An 18,366-nucleotide genomic window follows, 5' to 3' on the forward strand; every position below is an offset into this window, starting at 1 on the left:
TAAACTCCATGCATAACTCAAACGTTTTAGGCATCGAAGTTCAAATAATTCATCAAATGATTATTTTTCCTTAACAAAAAACAAAATAGCTGTTTGTCATAAATGCTGCCTTGTTGCCATATTTAGACTGTCTACAAAGTAAAGTGATGTAAAATGTCATGTATTCTCCAGAGAAAACTGTGTTGCTTCAAATAGAGACAAAAGGAAAACCAAGGTACCTGACAGATAGTCTGTAAAGATCCTGCTCTAACAATCAAAACATATAAAATAAATCTAAGATCATTTGAATGAAATATTGCCTAACGCTCTAAAATATAAATGATAATCGTACCTGAGCACTCATGCACACAGGAACAAGCACGATTGCCAGCTCTAAGCACACACAGAGAACAAACATCTACCGTAAATACTACATATGTTCACCTGCGGATGAAGCCCCCACTGATGGCCATCTGCTCGCGTTCGTCCACCACTCGAGCCCCTGGTTGGCTGTTCACCACTCCATCCTGGTTCCCTCCCCAGGCCTGGCCCCCGCCCTTAATCCTACCACAAACGCATTTCAGTCAGGGACACTGTAGCGGTTAAATTGTGTGATTGTTTGTGTAAATGTTAAAGAATGCAGTTACACATGTAATGTACATGTCTAAATGGTTAGTGCGTGTGTGCATGTGTGTGTATTGGAGGATGTATGTTTTCGTGCAGTTTACTATCAAAACATATACATAAATATATGTTCAGAATGCAAATATGGCGTAGAGCTAATCATCCTACTAAAAGCAACATGACAGTCACGTATGATATAAATCCATACATGCATTTGCAGTCTGTTGGTACATAATTGATCTAACATGCAGATCAATTAGACATAAAAAGAGTTGATGAGCTGAATGCGTTTCTAAAGAAATTAAAACCCACAAACACAGAACACAATAACCATAAAGGAGACACAAAGACACATACACATAAAAACATGTAGTGTGGACATACGGACACAGAACACAGTGGGAACAGGATCAAACATGCTGTATCTATTAAAAGAAAGCTGAGCAGTTAGAGCCATCTGAGTAAAAACCCAACAAAAACAAAACAATAAGAAGAAAAGAATGTGATCATTTTGAATGTGAGCAGCCCTTCATTTCATCTGGATGGATAGATCTGTTGGATTATGCACTGCATACAGTCAAATGAGCAAATGTAATTCTTAGCATTTGTTTTATAATGCATAGAGTATCTGACAGGTGAAGGTCTCAGCCGAGGACGACACAGCTGATCAGGTTTGGTCCAGTTAATTTACTTCAGCTTTCAGTTAATAATACCCTGTTGAATCTCAGAGAGCTGCTTCGGCAAGGCAAGTTTCACCCATCAGGTGCTCCATTTAGGCCAGAACAACAAGCAAGAATTATTTCTCTCATGCTATTTGACCCAGGGCCACAATATAGAGAGTCTAGATCAAATGAAACACGTGATATAACCACAGGATAACAAAACAAGTGGGTCAAGAGAGGAAAGACCATAGAGCTATAGAATATACAAGATCTGAACCAAAAACAGTAACATCTAGAGGGTCTAGATCCTGTCTGGCCCAGTTTTGTTGTTAAAATGTCTTTAGGAATTAGTCACATCTATGGCAGTATCAGTATCATCAGTGTCACTTTCATTTCTTCTCTTAAAGCCATTAGACTCAAGGGAAAAACAAATTATGCTCTACATTAATATTTTAGATTATTACACAAGGAGGAAGGCACCATTTCTTTCACTCCAAGAAGAGCTTTTAAAAAATTCTTAATTGTAAACTCACTATAAAACAACCAATACAGGCTCATTTGATTCTTTGTTTTGTTTTCTTCTTGTTTGCCAGTCAGCCACTTGTGTTTTCTATAGCTCTGAGAAAAACAACTATACTCAGTACACGTACTATTCTCGCAGTAAAAGACGCACAGACATGACTCAGTGGCCATAGTTTGGCTGTTGAGGGCCAGAAAACAAATCACATAAGAGTTTGGCAAAACTGGAAAACAGAATATTCAGAATCTGTCTTAATTCTCAAAGTTCAAATGTAGTTTTGAAGAGGTTTAATATTAACAAAATAGCATCTTATGCTGAACGTGCTCATGAAACAAGTTTGCCAAACTCATATATAATATTCTATTAAGACAGTCTTGAGGTAGAAGGCGGAGGCATCCTGTAATAAGTTTGTAATTTGAGGGTTGTAGTTTGTTATTAAGTAATATATAAGCATGTTTAAACAGCTCTCGTTTCTTTAAAAAGTCCAGTGTCTAGGATGAAGTGACATCTAGTGGCAAAAATGGCAAATTGCAACAAACTGAACACCTACCCTCCAACTTCTGTGGCTATTAAAAGGTTAAAATTCTACACAAATAAAATTATACACACTATTTCAGAATTACACTTCTGTCATTGAATTTTCTAAAATGTGAAACATCAGAACTTTATATGTTTAAGAAGGGCTTATAATTCATGTATACACTTGAAAATGGCATACATCCAGGAATATACAGACCTCCATATCTTGGAGATAAATTCTAAAACATCATGTTAACAGGATTTGTATCTTAATTAAAAATATTTAAGTGCCATCTTGAGGGAAGATTTACAGGAGCTTTTGTTATGCCAGTAGCTAAGATTTTATTAACTCTGGACAGAGTCAGCTGATTTGGTTGCCCTTGATGCCAAAGTGCTATGCTAAGCTAACTATCTGTTAGCTCCACTAACACATTACTATCAATCTTCTCACCAACTGTCTGGACAATAAATGATAATGATAACAATAATCTAACCTAGACAACGCTAAAGTGTAACCATATTTTTTTAGGTATAAGATTTCTTGGTTGCAAGTACCAGATGGATAAAATAGTAAAAATTTCTATACTTGATTTTTGTGGCAGCTAGTTGCATAATTACAGACAAAAGGGGGAAATTTTGGTTTTATAAATCTCAGGAACTACATTTACTGCTCGTTGTAACAACAGCGAATACAGCAGTGTGTGTACTTTAGTTACATTCATCTTCAAAACTGCAGTCCGCAACCGAGCCATATCTCGAACCTTGCCTTCCCTTTCCCAGAGATACTACGATGAAGAGCAGAAAGGCAAAAAGATAAAGACCTGTTCCAGAACTACTATAAAAACATGCCTCTCATGGTGGGTCTGATAGCTCATTATAGATATTTTCATGTGGTTCAACATAAACCAAAGTATCATTATGATAATTTTGCCACCAGAGTCCTCTAAACCTGGCACACTGGAACTTTACTACTGATCATCTAAAATATATGTGTAGTTAAATGTTGTGCAAGAGCTCCTTAAAGTTAGTAAATAGATATAAAATGTGAATAAAACCAATTTTGTTGGATTTCCAAACTATACAAAAAACAAACAAAAATAATTACATTCAACTGAACAAGAGAGGACTTGACTCATTCTTTGGTTGGACTGAAGGATGGGTGAAAGGACAGGTGTTTGGGTAGAGGTTAAAGGGTTGGTGGTTGCCGTGGCCAAGATCCTTGTTGATGCTGCTACCTGCTGGAAGAGAGTTTCTCATCCGTCGTGGAATGAAGGGCTTTTGAGGGCAACAGCCACTGAGGCTAAGGAACAAATCCAGTACCAGAAGACCAGTTGTGCAAATGTGTGGTTCATGCATACTCACAACCTTTCACTTGATCTCAGTCTCAGTTTCAACATACAAACACACTTGTGCATGCAGTGCTGGTGCCTGTTCAGAGAGTGTGTTGTTGTGGCTTCAGATCTGACTACTCACAACACAGATCACCATGCTCTACACACCAGAAGCAGATGGATAGAGAGGCAGGTATGCAGGCAGGCACTGAAACACATGCAGTCGGGCAACACAGGCAGCACCTACTTGTTACAGGGACATGAACATAGACCACAGAACTGTCCTAGATTGTTCAAATTCTTTTCTGCATCCATCATGTCCTTATTGATTTGGTCCATCCCCTCCTCGATGCGCTCCAGTTGTTCTGATTAGCAACACATTGTCATTTATCCCAGCAAAAGAACGAAAGCACATGAAAAGAGAAGAGAGGAGGAAGAGATCGCGGTTGGAAGGGAGGAAAGGGGAGTAGAGGGGGGAGACAAAGGAGAAGAGACAAAAAAAGACATTGACTGTGACAAGAGAGACATCAGACATCAGACATCACCATCACCATCACCACCACCAGCACTGGACAGGCAAGAGCTCGCGGCTCCTGGCTGGTACCTACTTTTTAATACATGGGCATATCAGACCACAGCATTGCCCTATATCTTTTAAATCTTTCTCGGCCTCCTTCAGGTCTGCGTTCACCTTGTTCATGCCCTCCTCCACACGATCAAGTTGTTCTGGTGAGGACAAAGGCATGAGAGCAGTGAAATAAAGTTGACTGGTTTATGTCGAGGGTTGGCGCTCTACACTATGTTGCAAGGGGCTGGATGCTGAAGGCAAAGCAGGCGACAAGCTCAAACTTCAATCTTCCTTCATGTTCACCGGTAGCTTTTTATGTGATTTTGTTCTCTTGATTGCAGAACTGCAACAGCCTTTTTTTTCCCTACCTTCACTTGAAAGGACATATTTCTTTTCTCAGAAAGTATTTCGGCTGAGTGGCAGTGGCAGAGTGCTTCATCCAGAACTGCATCTGTACATAAAACATGTAATTCTGCCGCTTGAACTGTCTGAATGCTGCTGCATGTCGGCAGGGGTCAGAATACAAGATAAAAGTGAAAGATCCGAAGAAAAGTTATGGCCGCCTTAATGAGGCACAGTTTAAAAGCTGAAATGAGCCCAAATGAGATCCAAAATAAATCAAAGGATGAAGAAAAAGCAGGTTTAGAAGCAGAAGAAGAGAAAGAACCAAAGAGTGTGAAAAATGTAGTTCCTAAAAAAAAGATACTAATGTAACACAAATGAATTCTTATTCTCTGAATAAATGAAGATGAGCCATATAAAGTATTCTAAACTTTCTCATCTGGTTGATTTCTCACTTGATTTAAGATCAAATCCTGTCTGGCTAGTTCTTGTTGTAGGACAGAATAGTGTAATCTTCCTAAATTAATTTTTCTTTTTTTTTAAGAAAACTATTCAGGTTTTGATTATTTACGTTGTAGCAGACAATGAAATGATCATTTAAAAATGCTAAACCATTGTTCTCTGCACAGGTTGTAAAGCAATCCATTCTCTTCATTACTGTCCCAGTAAAATTTTTATGTGGACACTTGATTAGATTACCAGTAGGCCGATGAAATGAAAGTCCAGATGTATTATTCGGGTCCTGCGTTAAGTTTTTGTTGGACGTCACTTTCAGATGCTGTTCATTTTTTTTAGGAATCACTTCTTTTTTTTTCTCCTCCACTTGTCTAGTTCCCTCAAATTTTTAAGGACAAGTTACACACCATACAAAGATATTCCAAGTTTTAAACTTGCTAATCACCTTGTACTATTTCATGTGTTTTAAACTATGTAATCTCTGAAGTGTCTTGTCTTCTGGGCTTTGAGGAGTTATATCTGATTTACCAATCTGCCCCCTTCCCTTTTGTTGGAGGACCATTGAATCCTAGCCTTTCTCCAGAAAAGTCCAGGGAAGAAATTGCAGGAAACAAACTTTTGTTGACCCATCCATAAAAAATGGTCTAACTAAAGAACTTATAACTGGGTTTCATATGTCTATGATCTAAAAACAGAAGGACATAGTGTCCACTTGTTGTTAAAGCAAACAGGCAGCTAATTTACTTTTTTAAAATGTCTTTTTAATGACCTCACTAATATGATCTCAACACTACAATAAAAGGAAAGGCAAAGGAACAAGAAAACTTTCAATCTGATTATGTACCTGTACTTCATACCGTGAGATACTCTCCTCTCTCTATTGGCCAACAAACCATGTCGTCACAAGATGTGATTTTTACAGCCGGGTCTCCTTACGTCTATTCATCTCAGCATCCCTTTGGCACAGACTTTAGCAGCACATCCCCTGACTCCCTTCTTTACTTCAGTCATCATTACTACCAGCCTAAATGCTTTGAATGTTTGATAACTCAGGACATATCTCACTGGTAGTTGCACAGTTCCAGAAAATGTGCTTATATGTTCAGTATTACGTGAACTGAGCAGAGAATGAGTGTTTGCTGTCTTGATCTTCCAGTTCTTTTTTATTTCTTTGCATCCTTCACATCTCCTGTTATGTATGAAATAACTACAGATGTACTGGATTTTGCCAGATGAAAATGTTTGTTCAGGTGGTCAAAATGTACATGATGTATGTATATATACTAACAGTGTCACTCATTAAGTTGACAATATTCTTCTGAATGTCTATGTAGTGGAGAGAAAGAAAATTAATATAATTCTCTGCGTCAGGGTGACGTTATCAGTTACATACAACTGTTAACTGTATTAACCCCTCACGGACAACTAACATGTTTATAGCAGCTCAATAAAATGAAGCCGTTCACTTGAGTCAGGGTTATAATCCATCTCTTTGTGTGTAATTTAGGTTAACATGCATGTTCCAGCCAAGTAGGGAAGGGTTCATTAGCAGCAGTGAGACCTCTACCACATGTAATACATCACTCCAAGAAATTACACATTTCCTCTTATGTGCGACCTGTGTGTGTTCGTGTGTGTGCATATTTGTGTATAAAGGGCAGAGGAATTAGTTACTACCCAGTTTACTGCTTAATAAGTCTGTATCAATTACTACAGGCTTGACATGCTATTACATCCGTATGTGTTTAGTGTTTTTATGGCTTAAGAGTGGAGCGTCTTGGAGCAAACAACATGGTAAATATGACTCCAGCTGTCTTCTTCAAAACAGTGAATATATGAATCAGCTACAGTTACCCCCAGATGAAAAGAGTGCAGGTCAGGAAGAAGCTAAGCAAAAAATGGGAGGAGGATGAAATGGAGAAAGGAAGAATAGGGCAGAGAAAGAGGGGGATGGGGGTCAGATATAAAGGACATTAGCTTGGAAGCAGAGGTAATCTAAATCTGCAAATTGATTGGTGTCCTGTGATAGCTGTGGTGAGATGTGCACTGTGGCAGCAGTTACTCCGGGAGGCAAGAAAGAGAAAAAAAAAAGGGAAATGGGCTATGACCGCTTTGTCACGCATGCACACAACTAAACATACATCCTACACATTTACCATGACAATAAACTCCAGACATTCTGTTGTGGGTATAGAAAGATGTTTCTACCACATTCATGTGTATTTGCTTCAATGACAGTTAACAGACAGTTTTGTCTTAACTACAATAATTTATACAGTGTAGTTGTAAATTTGGGTTGATGTCAGTTAGATACTGTCCTTTAGTATAAGAAAATAAGTGTTGATCAGATGCTAATCCATAACCAATAACATGTTCTGATTCCATATTAAAAAAAATAATCTCCACAATGTTCTTGAGTGAAAGCATTTCAAAGCTACTCAAATTCTTCGTTGGTCATTCTTGGGTCCAATCAGTTCTGTTAATTTTATCCCTTTTCCCAGATCCGAGTGTCCCTGTGCTCATTAAAACTCAGTTACAGGAAATAGTGATTGAAATATACCACTATGAAATGGAATACCTTTTATAAGTAAGAAGTTTTTATTATTCAATATCTCATCCTCAGCTGCTGAGATCCTTTAGCTGTCTGGAGTAACCCAGAGAAATGTAAAAAAATAAGGTCTTTAACACCTGGGAATGCTAGTTGATCAGTTTGGGGAATATATGATGTTGCTAGTCACATATTGTTATCAGGTATATTGTTTATACCAGACTATAACATTCTGTTTGGAGTGTATCCTTACTTTGTCCTTGATGTGAAGGTGGAAAAAGGTTAAGTGGTTGATGCAAGGGGTGAAAAGCCATTACCTTAATTTCCATCTGTAAATGCATAAGGATGCCAAGAAGCTGTAGCACAAGCTAGAAGATGAACTTTCAGTTTCAGTAGGGCAAACAACAGATTGAATGTATTGAGTGATGCGTTATACACACAGAACGACTATTTCAACTCGATTTGCAAATTTGCAATATCATAAATTATTAGTTAATTGGCTGTTAAGAAGCTAGCTCAGTCTCACCTGAGAGTAAGAGCGTGCACCATTGCCACATGTTGGATTTAGATAATGTATAAATCTCCACACATTCATTAGTTCCGCTGCGTTTTGAATTTGAAAACAGCTGGGTCTCCATCTGTCGCTGTGAGTTACTAATGACTTGTTTTTAAAAAACACATGACGAACCCACAGTTTATTAAATATTAAACATTAAATCATTACATTAGAAGGTGAAATGCCCTGATTTATAATCCCTGAAAGTGTTCACGCTCCGAAAATTGTGGATCATCCAGACTATTGACTTAAGATAGGCTTTCTAATAACGTGGATCAAAACATTACAGACAGGCATGCCATTATAAACCTGAGAAGTCACAATTCCTGTCCTATGGCTTAAAAGCTCTTAACACATAACATTTAAAGTGATCAATGTGTATTACTCAATGTATGTTTTTTCTCTGAGAAATAAGCATGAGTGTGGAAGGAGACAAAGCAGAGAGCAAGCTCCACAGCAGCATCCAGTATAATCATGTTGGCTATATGAGCACATACTCTGGTTAATGTTTCTTTTACAAACATGACTGAAGCTTACAAGGAAATGTATTGCTCTTCTGTTATAGTAACTTCAGAACCATAAAGGTCATAGCTCTTATTTTCTAAATGTTTACACTGGAAATGCTGATGCTGTTCTACAGTATAAAACTGTAGCACGCGAGAGACGGGAGCAGGGCAGAGCAGATTAAAGTAACAGACTGATCAATGAGCTCTCCCTACAGACTTACCTCCCTGCTCATCCAACATGACCAGAGTCCTGATGCCAGCATCTTTACTCTAACAGACAGAGGGAAAGAAGAAAAGAGGACAGGGGTAAGAGAAGTGAAGAGAAAAAGAGGAATAAATGAGTGAAGGTCAACAGAGCAGAACAGAGCTATCAGGACAGAAGTGGTTCACATTACGATTTGATATCACATTTTTGAAACTGATCGCGTACAGCACAGCAGAAAACAGGCTGACTTTAAAAGGATATTCTGACTTCGTGTCTCCTGCCAAACATTTGGGAACGCTCTTATCTTTTCAATAAAGATCACAGAATTTTACTAAGGAGTACTTTCACTTTGGTGTTGGTCTTCTGTTAGTTTTTATTGTGATGATGCAGACTTGTTTTATAATAATAATAATAATAATGATGATGATGATGATGATGATTGTTATTATTATTATTATTATTAGTAGTAGTAGTAGTAGTAGTAGTAGTATTGTATAGACTCACTCTAGTTGCTTCAACATGTTTCCAGTCTTTGAGATAACATTGAACTTGTAGCTGATCTAATGTAACTGAGTCTTAAAAATATAACACCAGAGAGAGGGAAACAGGAAAAAGAAAACCCTTACATTAAGAAACTGGTAACAAAGGTATATATTTTGGAACTGTATAACATAACTTACACTAGAAACTTAATGCTCTTACAATAAATTGACCAGTGTGTGAAAATAAAAAAGACATTACAACTTCTTTGCAGATCGTCAGTGTTAGAAACATTTGTTCTCTCAGTGGATTAAACCTGGTGGTGCCAAGGGACCTTTTTGTCTGTCACATTTATTTCTACCAACCTCTTTTTTTAGCATGTGCTAGGCAGAAACAAGCTAACATCCAACAGACTAAAAACCAGATAAATTAAAACTTTAAACTTGCTTAAACCTCTGAAAAAATAGGCACAACTGCAACAAACATGGCATGTTGTTTATTTTGTCTGCTCATAATGATTTGCCCCAAATGCCCCAGTAATTTAACATTCTGCTTTGGTAAGTTTATTTGTGTAGCACATTTCATGTCCGAGACAATTCAATGGCTTTCTTCTGGCTTAGGAAGCTGGCACACACTATGACACACAAGCCAAATGCACATGCAGGATGCTGACGCTCTACATGGGTCATAATGACACACTTCAGTGAGTATACAATAACCACATTAACCACTATGCGTGGAACTAAACAACAGTTTTTTGCTCTCCAAGATCCCTACGCCTCTTCTGAACGATATTAAAGTCTACAGGCCCTTCAGTTCATGGATCACTTATTTTAGATCAAAGTGTGCAATGACCTTCTTGGAGCTGTGATAGATATCTGTAGTACGGGCATGTATCTGATATTAGCATCAGTCAAAGTGACTGAAAAAAATGTCTGGCAGTTGCTTTGGATCTGTATCAGAGTCAAATGAAACTGTTGTTGTGCTCTGAGAGTTTCTTTCTGGATGACTGAAAATCTAATTAAGAAAGCAGATTTGTGATCTGCATTGTGGTAAAATGAGTGCTTCTAGACATTCAGCAGAGCAAATGTTTGCAGATAAATAAATTTAGAGGGAGAGCTGCTTGTTTACCCCAAAGGAATCATGGGAAAGCAAAGACACATGGGGGTAGATGTGGCTTCAGAACTACAGGACAGGATATCCGACAACGCCAGCTGGCATAGTCGAATGTGGTGACATCACTTCTTCATGTATAGACACACACACACACACACACACACACACACACACACGCACACACACACACACAGTTACTGTGAGTCATCTGATGCTGATTATCATTTTTTCTAAAATAATTTTTTGCCCAGGAAATGAACATGTTTTCAAGAGATTAAGACATGAATATTTCATATTTAATTTCACATCTATGCTTAGCAGCAGTGCTGACATTTCAAAACACCCTTTTCAAACTATGTGAATTTTAATAAAGTACAGTTGACTGATAAGAGGAAATTTTCACTTAATTTTATTTCTGAACTTGTGCTCTGCTCTGAAACCTTTGTTGTTAAAGTGATTTAAAGGTGTTTATAAGAGGCTCAGTTACAGTCCTTGGGGTTAAACACAATTGGTACTTATCCTCCAATGAGATCTCCACTCTGCTCCATCATGGAATCTATTTTAATTTAGTTACCAGTATACCAGTGAGACCAACATATCCACCTTTGGCTCTGCAATAGGTCAAACTGAAGCAGAGGTGATACCTGATACTTAACACAAATCTACTGCAGCAACTATTTGGAGTCAAGTACAACTAATGAAATATGCACTTTCTTCTGTTTCAGTTAGCTTTTTTTTCTAGTATTTCTCTGGTTTGTCACCAGTTTTCTTTTCCACCTGTGTGCATGTTTCAGTAAACATGCTTCCTCTTATTTCGACTTAGTTAAACATTCCAGCTTTTAGTTGAGTTTTGTACTGTCTTGTGTATCCTGCTTCTTGTATTTTCCTATTCCCTGCATCTCCCATAAAACCTGTTTTGTTCCTGTATATAAACCATGCACACATAAAGGTTATGTACACCAGCTTCCACACACAGTTCTGTATGTATTTGCAATAATAAACAAGTTATCAAAGTCTTCAGGTAGACCAACAAAATCTTGCACGTTTGTGAAAATAGGCGGCCCATCTCAGTAACTCTTGTCTGGCTCCTGTCAGCTTCCAGCAACAAGATATGAAGCAGACACCATTTTCCCATGACTTGACTCAGCTGTGCAACTGTGCTGACTCTGTGAGATTCCTCCTATTTATTGGAGCAGGATTTAGCTTTGGTGACTAGATGACAGGTGACAGGAGGGGGCGTTATTGTAATTTAAAAAGTAATTTTTATGAGGAAACAAAGCAGGGATATTAGCTTGTGCATGCACAGTCCATTTCCTTTCATTACTATTTATAATTAAAAGGAATGCAGGATCTGATGGGGGTATAGTTCTACTGATATTTCCTTTCAATGTTAAAACTGCACAAACTTTTTATATTTGAAACCTTAGGTGTTTATGGCTATTTCCTACTTTTGTTTTTCCTTTTTTCCTGCTTCTTGTTACTCCACTCTAGCCTGCCAATCCATGATCACTGAATCAGATTTCCTACTTTTATCTATTTTGATACACTATATTTGGATCATCTCTTCATGACCCATCACAGACACTTCTCAGTTCAGATGTTTTTATGAAGTGTCCAGTCACAGTAAAAAGCTCAAGGCCCTTCACACAAGGAAACCCAAGAACTTCATCTAAACAAACACTTGGCGACAGTGGGAGGAAAAAGTTCTTTTTGATAGAACTCCAAGAGAAACAGAGGCATGGAGTATAGTCATCTGTATCCACAGGCTGGGTGACAGGGAGACATGAGGAACAGTCAAACAAACTCTCCTAACCGGTGGAAAGAACTTTCAACTCTGTTTATGTCTACATCTAACAGATGCTATGCTTACAACAAGCTTGATTCTGTCCACAGTAAAATGTGCCATCACCTCCAAACTTTACAACAAACCAATTTTCCCCCCCATTTTTCCATGTAAAGGTCACCATGGAGTTGACCACGTAAGCAGACTAAGGCAGGCAGCCTGTTTCCTCTGTCTACAGTCTTGATATTTTAAACTCGTGACCTTACTGAGTTAAGTACCCTGAGATGAATTATGGTGTGGTGTGGAGGTCTTTGAATAAAAATGAACATGGTTAAATCTGGGCTAGCAGACTGGCTGCTTTAAGTAGCATCGTACAGGGAAGAATCAATCATCTCTATGTCTCATTATGGAAATGCATGAGTCTATTTAATGTCAGTTTGTTGCTGTAAAGTGATTGCTCTACCCAGAAAATTGCATTTTCTCAACTATGTGCATTGAGTGTAACACAACAGCCTTCCTTAGCCTGAGAAACCACTGCAACAAACACAAAGCAACATACAAGCAAGACAGCTTGACAACTATGAAATGAGTCATATGAAAGATGCATTTAGGATTTACATTGGTTCAAAACTTACACCTATTCTGGCTTGGGAACAAAAAACAGCTCTTCTGTCTGCTCAACAAAGACAGTGGGATGCTTTCAAACTCTCTATATCATTCTCTGCATCTTTCACACTCCCATCATCTCATTTCCTGTGCCTCTGGTGTTCATGTCCATTTTATTTTTTTCATTCATTTCTATCTCTTGTTCTTTTTTCTCACATTTCCTCCTGAGCCCCCCAGCAGGCTTTCATTTCTGCTCCTTCCAGGCCTGCAGTGAAGATAACAGTTTTCATCAGATAGTAATATTTATTGGTAAAAAAAAGTTCATTTCTTTCCCAATGAAATAATTAACTAAAACACAGCTTTCCATAGCTGACACACAGTTGTGAAAAGAAAAGTACTCCTACTTGGAAAAAAACCCCAAACAAAACTAACCTGGTCACTACAAGGTTTAAAACTTGGGTACAAACAATATGATAAACAACAAACTGTGTAATATATTACACAGTGTCATTTTTCTTTTGAACAAATTAAGCCATGATTTAGAAGCAGTGTGTGAAATAGAAAGTAAACTGTGTGATTCAGTAACTTTGGGAATTAGAGTAATAACTTATAGAAACTGTTTTCTCTATGATGTTTTCAGTCTCTCGGATCATCGTAGAGCAATTATAGTCAACTGTTCTTTATGACATTGCTTCAATTTGCGTAGACAGCTATCTCAGGGTCCTGCCTCTGGATTTTAATCAGGCTGAGGACTGAACTTTCATTGGGCCATTGTAACATCTTTTATTTTGCAGTTTTTTATTTCTTCTGTTGTAGATTTGCTGCTATGCTTTAGAACATTGTCCTGTTGCATGACCCAGTTTCAGACAAGCCTTAGCTGTCAGACAGATGACCTTATAGTATAATTTGAGAATAATTTGATATAAAGTGAAGTTCATGGTCAATATGGTGTTGTGCATTATGCATCTCATTTTTTGTCCCATTTCTACAAAGGACTTCAATGTTTGCTTCAATGCAACTTTGCAAACTGAAACTGTGATGCCTTCTTTTTTTTCCCCCTCAGCCTTTTTCTAAACATTCTGCCTTGAATTTTAACATTTAACATGCTAACTGTAGCTTGCAGAGTCTGAGACGTAGCTCTTGTGTTTCTCTAAGCATTGCACGGTCTAATGTTGGTGTCATCTTGCTGCCATGTCCACTCCTGGGAAGTTGAAAACTGTCTTGAGTGCTTTCCACTTGTGAATAATCTTTATTACTACAGAATGCTGTACTTCACATTGTTTGGAAATGGTCTTACAACCCTTCCCAGACTGATGGGCAGCAACAACTGTATCTCTAAGATCAATGTTGACGTATTTTCTCCTTGGCGTTGTTAACACACACCTGAATGATCCAGACCAGCAAAGCCAAAATGTCTCCTGTTATAGAGATGCTCACACCTGCTGATGATCCGTTGACCACATGCATTTAATTGGCATCACCTACTTAGTGTCTTAATTCTTGTGGAAGCAGTAAAGGTGGAATTTCTCACACACTGTTTCTGATTTTGGCTTAGCTTTTGTTTAATAAGAGATAATAATAATCACATGGTGTGTTAACCTCGTTTTAAGACCTGTTGGGACAAGATTATTTTTACTGTGTTCTGATTAAAAAATATTATAATATATATATATATATATATATATATATATATATATATATATATATATATATATATATATATATTCCACATGACTGTATTTAAGATACTGAAAAAGCAATATTGTCATGACATGACAGTCTTGCAAGTACATTTTCTGTATGTATGGTATTAATGAAAATAAGTTATTCAAAATTGATTGTAATTGAAGGGCTTCAGGAAAGCTGCAAAAATAAACACACAATTGTAGAATAGTCAAATTTGGAAGCAAACTCACAAAAAAGGACTTCATGCAGGTGCCAGTGGGTGGATTTAGTTAATGCCTCCCCCATTTCCAGCCTTTCTGCTTAACTAGCTGATGGCTCCAACGAATTTATTTAAGATACAGAGACATTAAAGTGGTGGTAGCGTCTTATACAAGCCACTCCTAAAAACAAAAGTGTATTTTGTAATAGAATGTGTCTACATTAAAATAATGGAACAGTTCTGTTTGCTTTTCAGTCACATCTGCAGTGGCTCATTTCAATTTTGAAAGTGCTAAAGCCTCAGACATCATCCCTGTGTCTGTCACTCAGTTCATCTGTTAGGCTGCTCAGCACCACAGTAAATGTGCATGTTAATGTGAGGAGGTACACTCAGACATCTTCCCCCTATGTCACCAAACAGATCCAATGCCGTGCATTAAGGTTTTTTTTTTTTTTTTTTTTTTTTTTTTTTGCTGGCCGCTGGCTTTGATGACAGAAACATGGCGTCCATGTCTCCCTTGTAATCAGGAGAGAGCGGGTTTTAATTAAAATGAAGAGACGTTTTCTGTCTGGAACTTAAGAAAGAAGAAGAACCGACGTTTCTCTTTGTCAAAATGCAGATGGCAGAACATCGTGATTTTTGGACGGGAAACTGCTCCCAAAAGACAACAAGAAACTTTATTTATTTATTTATTTATTTATTATTATTATTATTATTATTATTATTATTATTATTAGTAGTAGTAGTAGTAGTAGTAGTAGTATTAGTATTATTAGTATTATTATTATTATTTAGTAAACGGGGTTGTAATTTATACAAGACAGCAAAGGTAAGATATGCTTTCTGACTTTTACAAACGTGCAGCATAAGTCGGGTCTTCTTCTGCCTCTGGTTCGGTGAATCTTGGTCATAGCGAGATGAAACTTCCAGCTGTAGAATCTGTGAGATGTGAGCTTTCAGTAGAGGAGTTGTTTGTTCGTGTTCATGGGGAGACATCATCTGTGTTTACATATTTTTAGAACTTTATGTACCTGGTCTTTGAATTGTTTGGCGTTTTAACTTTGTTTGGTGGTCACAAAAATGGTTTTGCTGAGCTGGTAGCTTAGATTCTGGACTTTCTGTGGATACCACACGACAGACCTGACTCTACACCCAGAAACAAGATGTTAACCCTTTAACTCTCGGTAGCGGAGGGTGCAGAAGTGGAAGTTATTGTGCATATTGTGAATATTTCTCTCTCCTCGCCATCTAGAAGCTGTGAGAGTCTAATCCTGCTTTCTGTCTGTTCACCTGATGCTGATATTTATCACATATTGTTCCTTCTGTGTTTAGAAGGAAGCAGCTTCACAGCTTAAAATTCATCCTGCTGACTTTTTACCTTTTAGTTAGTAAATCCTGAACATTTCATCCTTCTTTCTCATAAATATTTGATTTTATAAATATATATGAAGAAATATGTTAACTGTTGCTGTTTAAAGAGAAAACTGCTGCTAAATCTGTTTATGTGTTTAGTGCAGGGGTCTGCAGCCTTTCCAATCCAAAGAGACATTTTTCCCTCAGCCAGCTAAATAAAACTCCTTTAGAGACGTAAATGTTTCGAGACTTTTCAAAAAGGCAAGTTAATATATATTTTTAATGAAGAGCCACCATGGGATAGTTGTTATTTTTGAAGAACCACATTTTTATTTCCATTTTTAGGTTTTAAAATAAAGAAAAACATAAATCCTTTATCAAAAGAGGATAAAAAGACTTTCTTCTAAGGGATGTAGATAAATGTGAAAAATGATGTAAAAGAAAAAAAAAAAATCCCTGGTTTTTCTAATGACAAGAAAGATAAATTTATAAAAACTATTTAACCATGTATTTAGAGGCATTGTAGAAGGTCCAGAGAGACACTTGAGGCTCCAGAGTCGCAGGTTAGAGACCCCTGATGTAGTGTTTGTAAACCACAATTTACTGCATTTTCTTTATATAGCCAAAGGCCTTTTTTTTTAAAGGAAAGAGACATTTTGCGCTTAACAATGCGATTAATCATGATTAATCGCAGCATGTCATGCGATTAATTGTGATTAAAAATTTTAATCGTTGCCCACCACTAATATTTTTATAATAAATACAATTAATCCAGTGGCTTGTTTAATGAGTGGACTGCACAGTAAAAAAAAGAAAAAAATACACAGGCTCATGTTTCCAGGAAAGAATGTGTCCCACTGTGTTATCTATCAAATATAAGGTGACACATAGGTATGCATTTATGTATGTATCTAAATTATTTGCATGCTGTAAACAGTATCATAAAGCACCTTTATATACAGATGCATTACTGATATAATGCACGTGTTAATCTTAATCTTTTATGTTTTCAATCTCCAACCAAAACAAAGGCATAATGACCATGGAACTAGAACATGCTACGATCATGCAAATCCTCAGAATGCCGTAATCTGCTTACATTTCTGCACATGTGACGTCTTCCAATTTCTCACTTTAGTTAATTTAGAAATAATTAAATACCTATATATTTTTTCAGTAGACAGTTCATGGCAAAGTAAAAGCTATCTGTAACAAGGTTTCCCAATTCTTTGGCTAATTTTATGAGCATACAGTCAGAAGTTTAGCATAAAGACTGAAAACACAGGGAGCAGCTAGGTTCAAAGGTGACAAAATCCACTTTCCAGCACTTGTAAAGCTCACAAATAAACATGTTAATCTCATCTTGACAGTGAGTGTGCCAGGGTGCCTGCACAAGCTCTGTTGATGACCAATAAATAGTCCAACATACAATTCAACCAAAATATGTAGTTTAGCATATTTTACAAGAGAGTAATAAATTACTTTCATTAGCATCTACAGAGGTTGGATATTGGAATTTGTTCAATTTGGACAATAACAAACAGGACCATTTTCTCCTTTTTCCAAAGACGACGGCAATAATTTTCAACCCCATGAATAACTCGCTGACATTTCAGCAGTTTTCATTTTTACATTAGTTAATTAAAAGTTAATCTTTCAAAAGTACAATCTCACATAAAATAGAAACCAGTTTAAGTCAATGACCTCCCATAGCTCATGCTTCAATGTTAATCATGGGCCTTTGCACAAGCTGCCAAATTGTCATTAACCTTTAGAGCCTGAGTGGCTTTAGTGGTGCCTCATTGAGGACTCATGAAAACCATATAAGGCCATATAAGGAAAATACCTTTTATATGCATATTGTCAGCATCAAAGCTAACATCTAGCACACAATCAGTATTTGTTTTGACGTCCTATACTGCACACAACAAGGGAAATGATAAATTTAAAACATGTGCATTTTTGTATTTGCATTATTTAAAATAAACACATCACAGAAAGGACAAACACATAAAAATCGATTTCATCTCCTTATTTTCAGCCATAGAAACAAATGGAGAAAACTGTACAACCTTGGAAAACACTTGTGTTTGAATTGTTTCAGCCAGTTTAAAATGATTAATGCACAGTGCCACGGCTCAATCTGTGGATGGTGATGAACTTACACAGCTGTAAAAAAATTCATATTGTTCTTTCAACTGCACATAAAATAATCAGGAAACCTTATTATATTAGCCAAAATATATCAATACAAAAATGGCCCAACATGCTCAGGGTTCTATGAATTAAAGGGCTTCCCACAGCCTGAATGCATAAATGTCACTCTG

At 37.1% G+C, this 18,366-nt stretch overlaps 1 protein-coding gene across 4 annotated transcripts in view; it reads right to left on the bottom strand.

The window, feature by feature from the left end:
• LOC121643619 (synaptosomal-associated protein 25-A-like) overlaps positions 1-18,366 on the bottom strand; it is a 41,038-nt gene that overhangs the window by 3,088 nt on the left and 19,584 nt on the right. For all 4 annotated transcript variants that reach the window (XM_041991125.1, XM_041991135.1, XM_041991142.1 and 1 more), the window contains 3 exons: positions 8,833-8,881; positions 3,883-4,000; positions 424-543 (listed from right to left, as the gene is read on the bottom strand). In XM_041991125.1, coding sequence (XP_041847059.1) covers positions 424-543; positions 3,883-4,000; positions 8,833-8,881 — 287 coding nt within the window. The remainder of the gene's footprint in view (positions 1-423; positions 544-3,882; positions 4,001-8,832; positions 8,882-18,366) is intronic.

Source organism: Melanotaenia boesemani, chromosome 1 (assembly GCF_017639745.1).
Source record: "Melanotaenia boesemani isolate fMelBoe1 chromosome 1, fMelBoe1.pri, whole genome shotgun sequence".
Lineage (NCBI taxonomy): Eukaryota > Metazoa > Chordata > Actinopteri > Atheriniformes > Melanotaeniidae > Melanotaenia > Melanotaenia boesemani.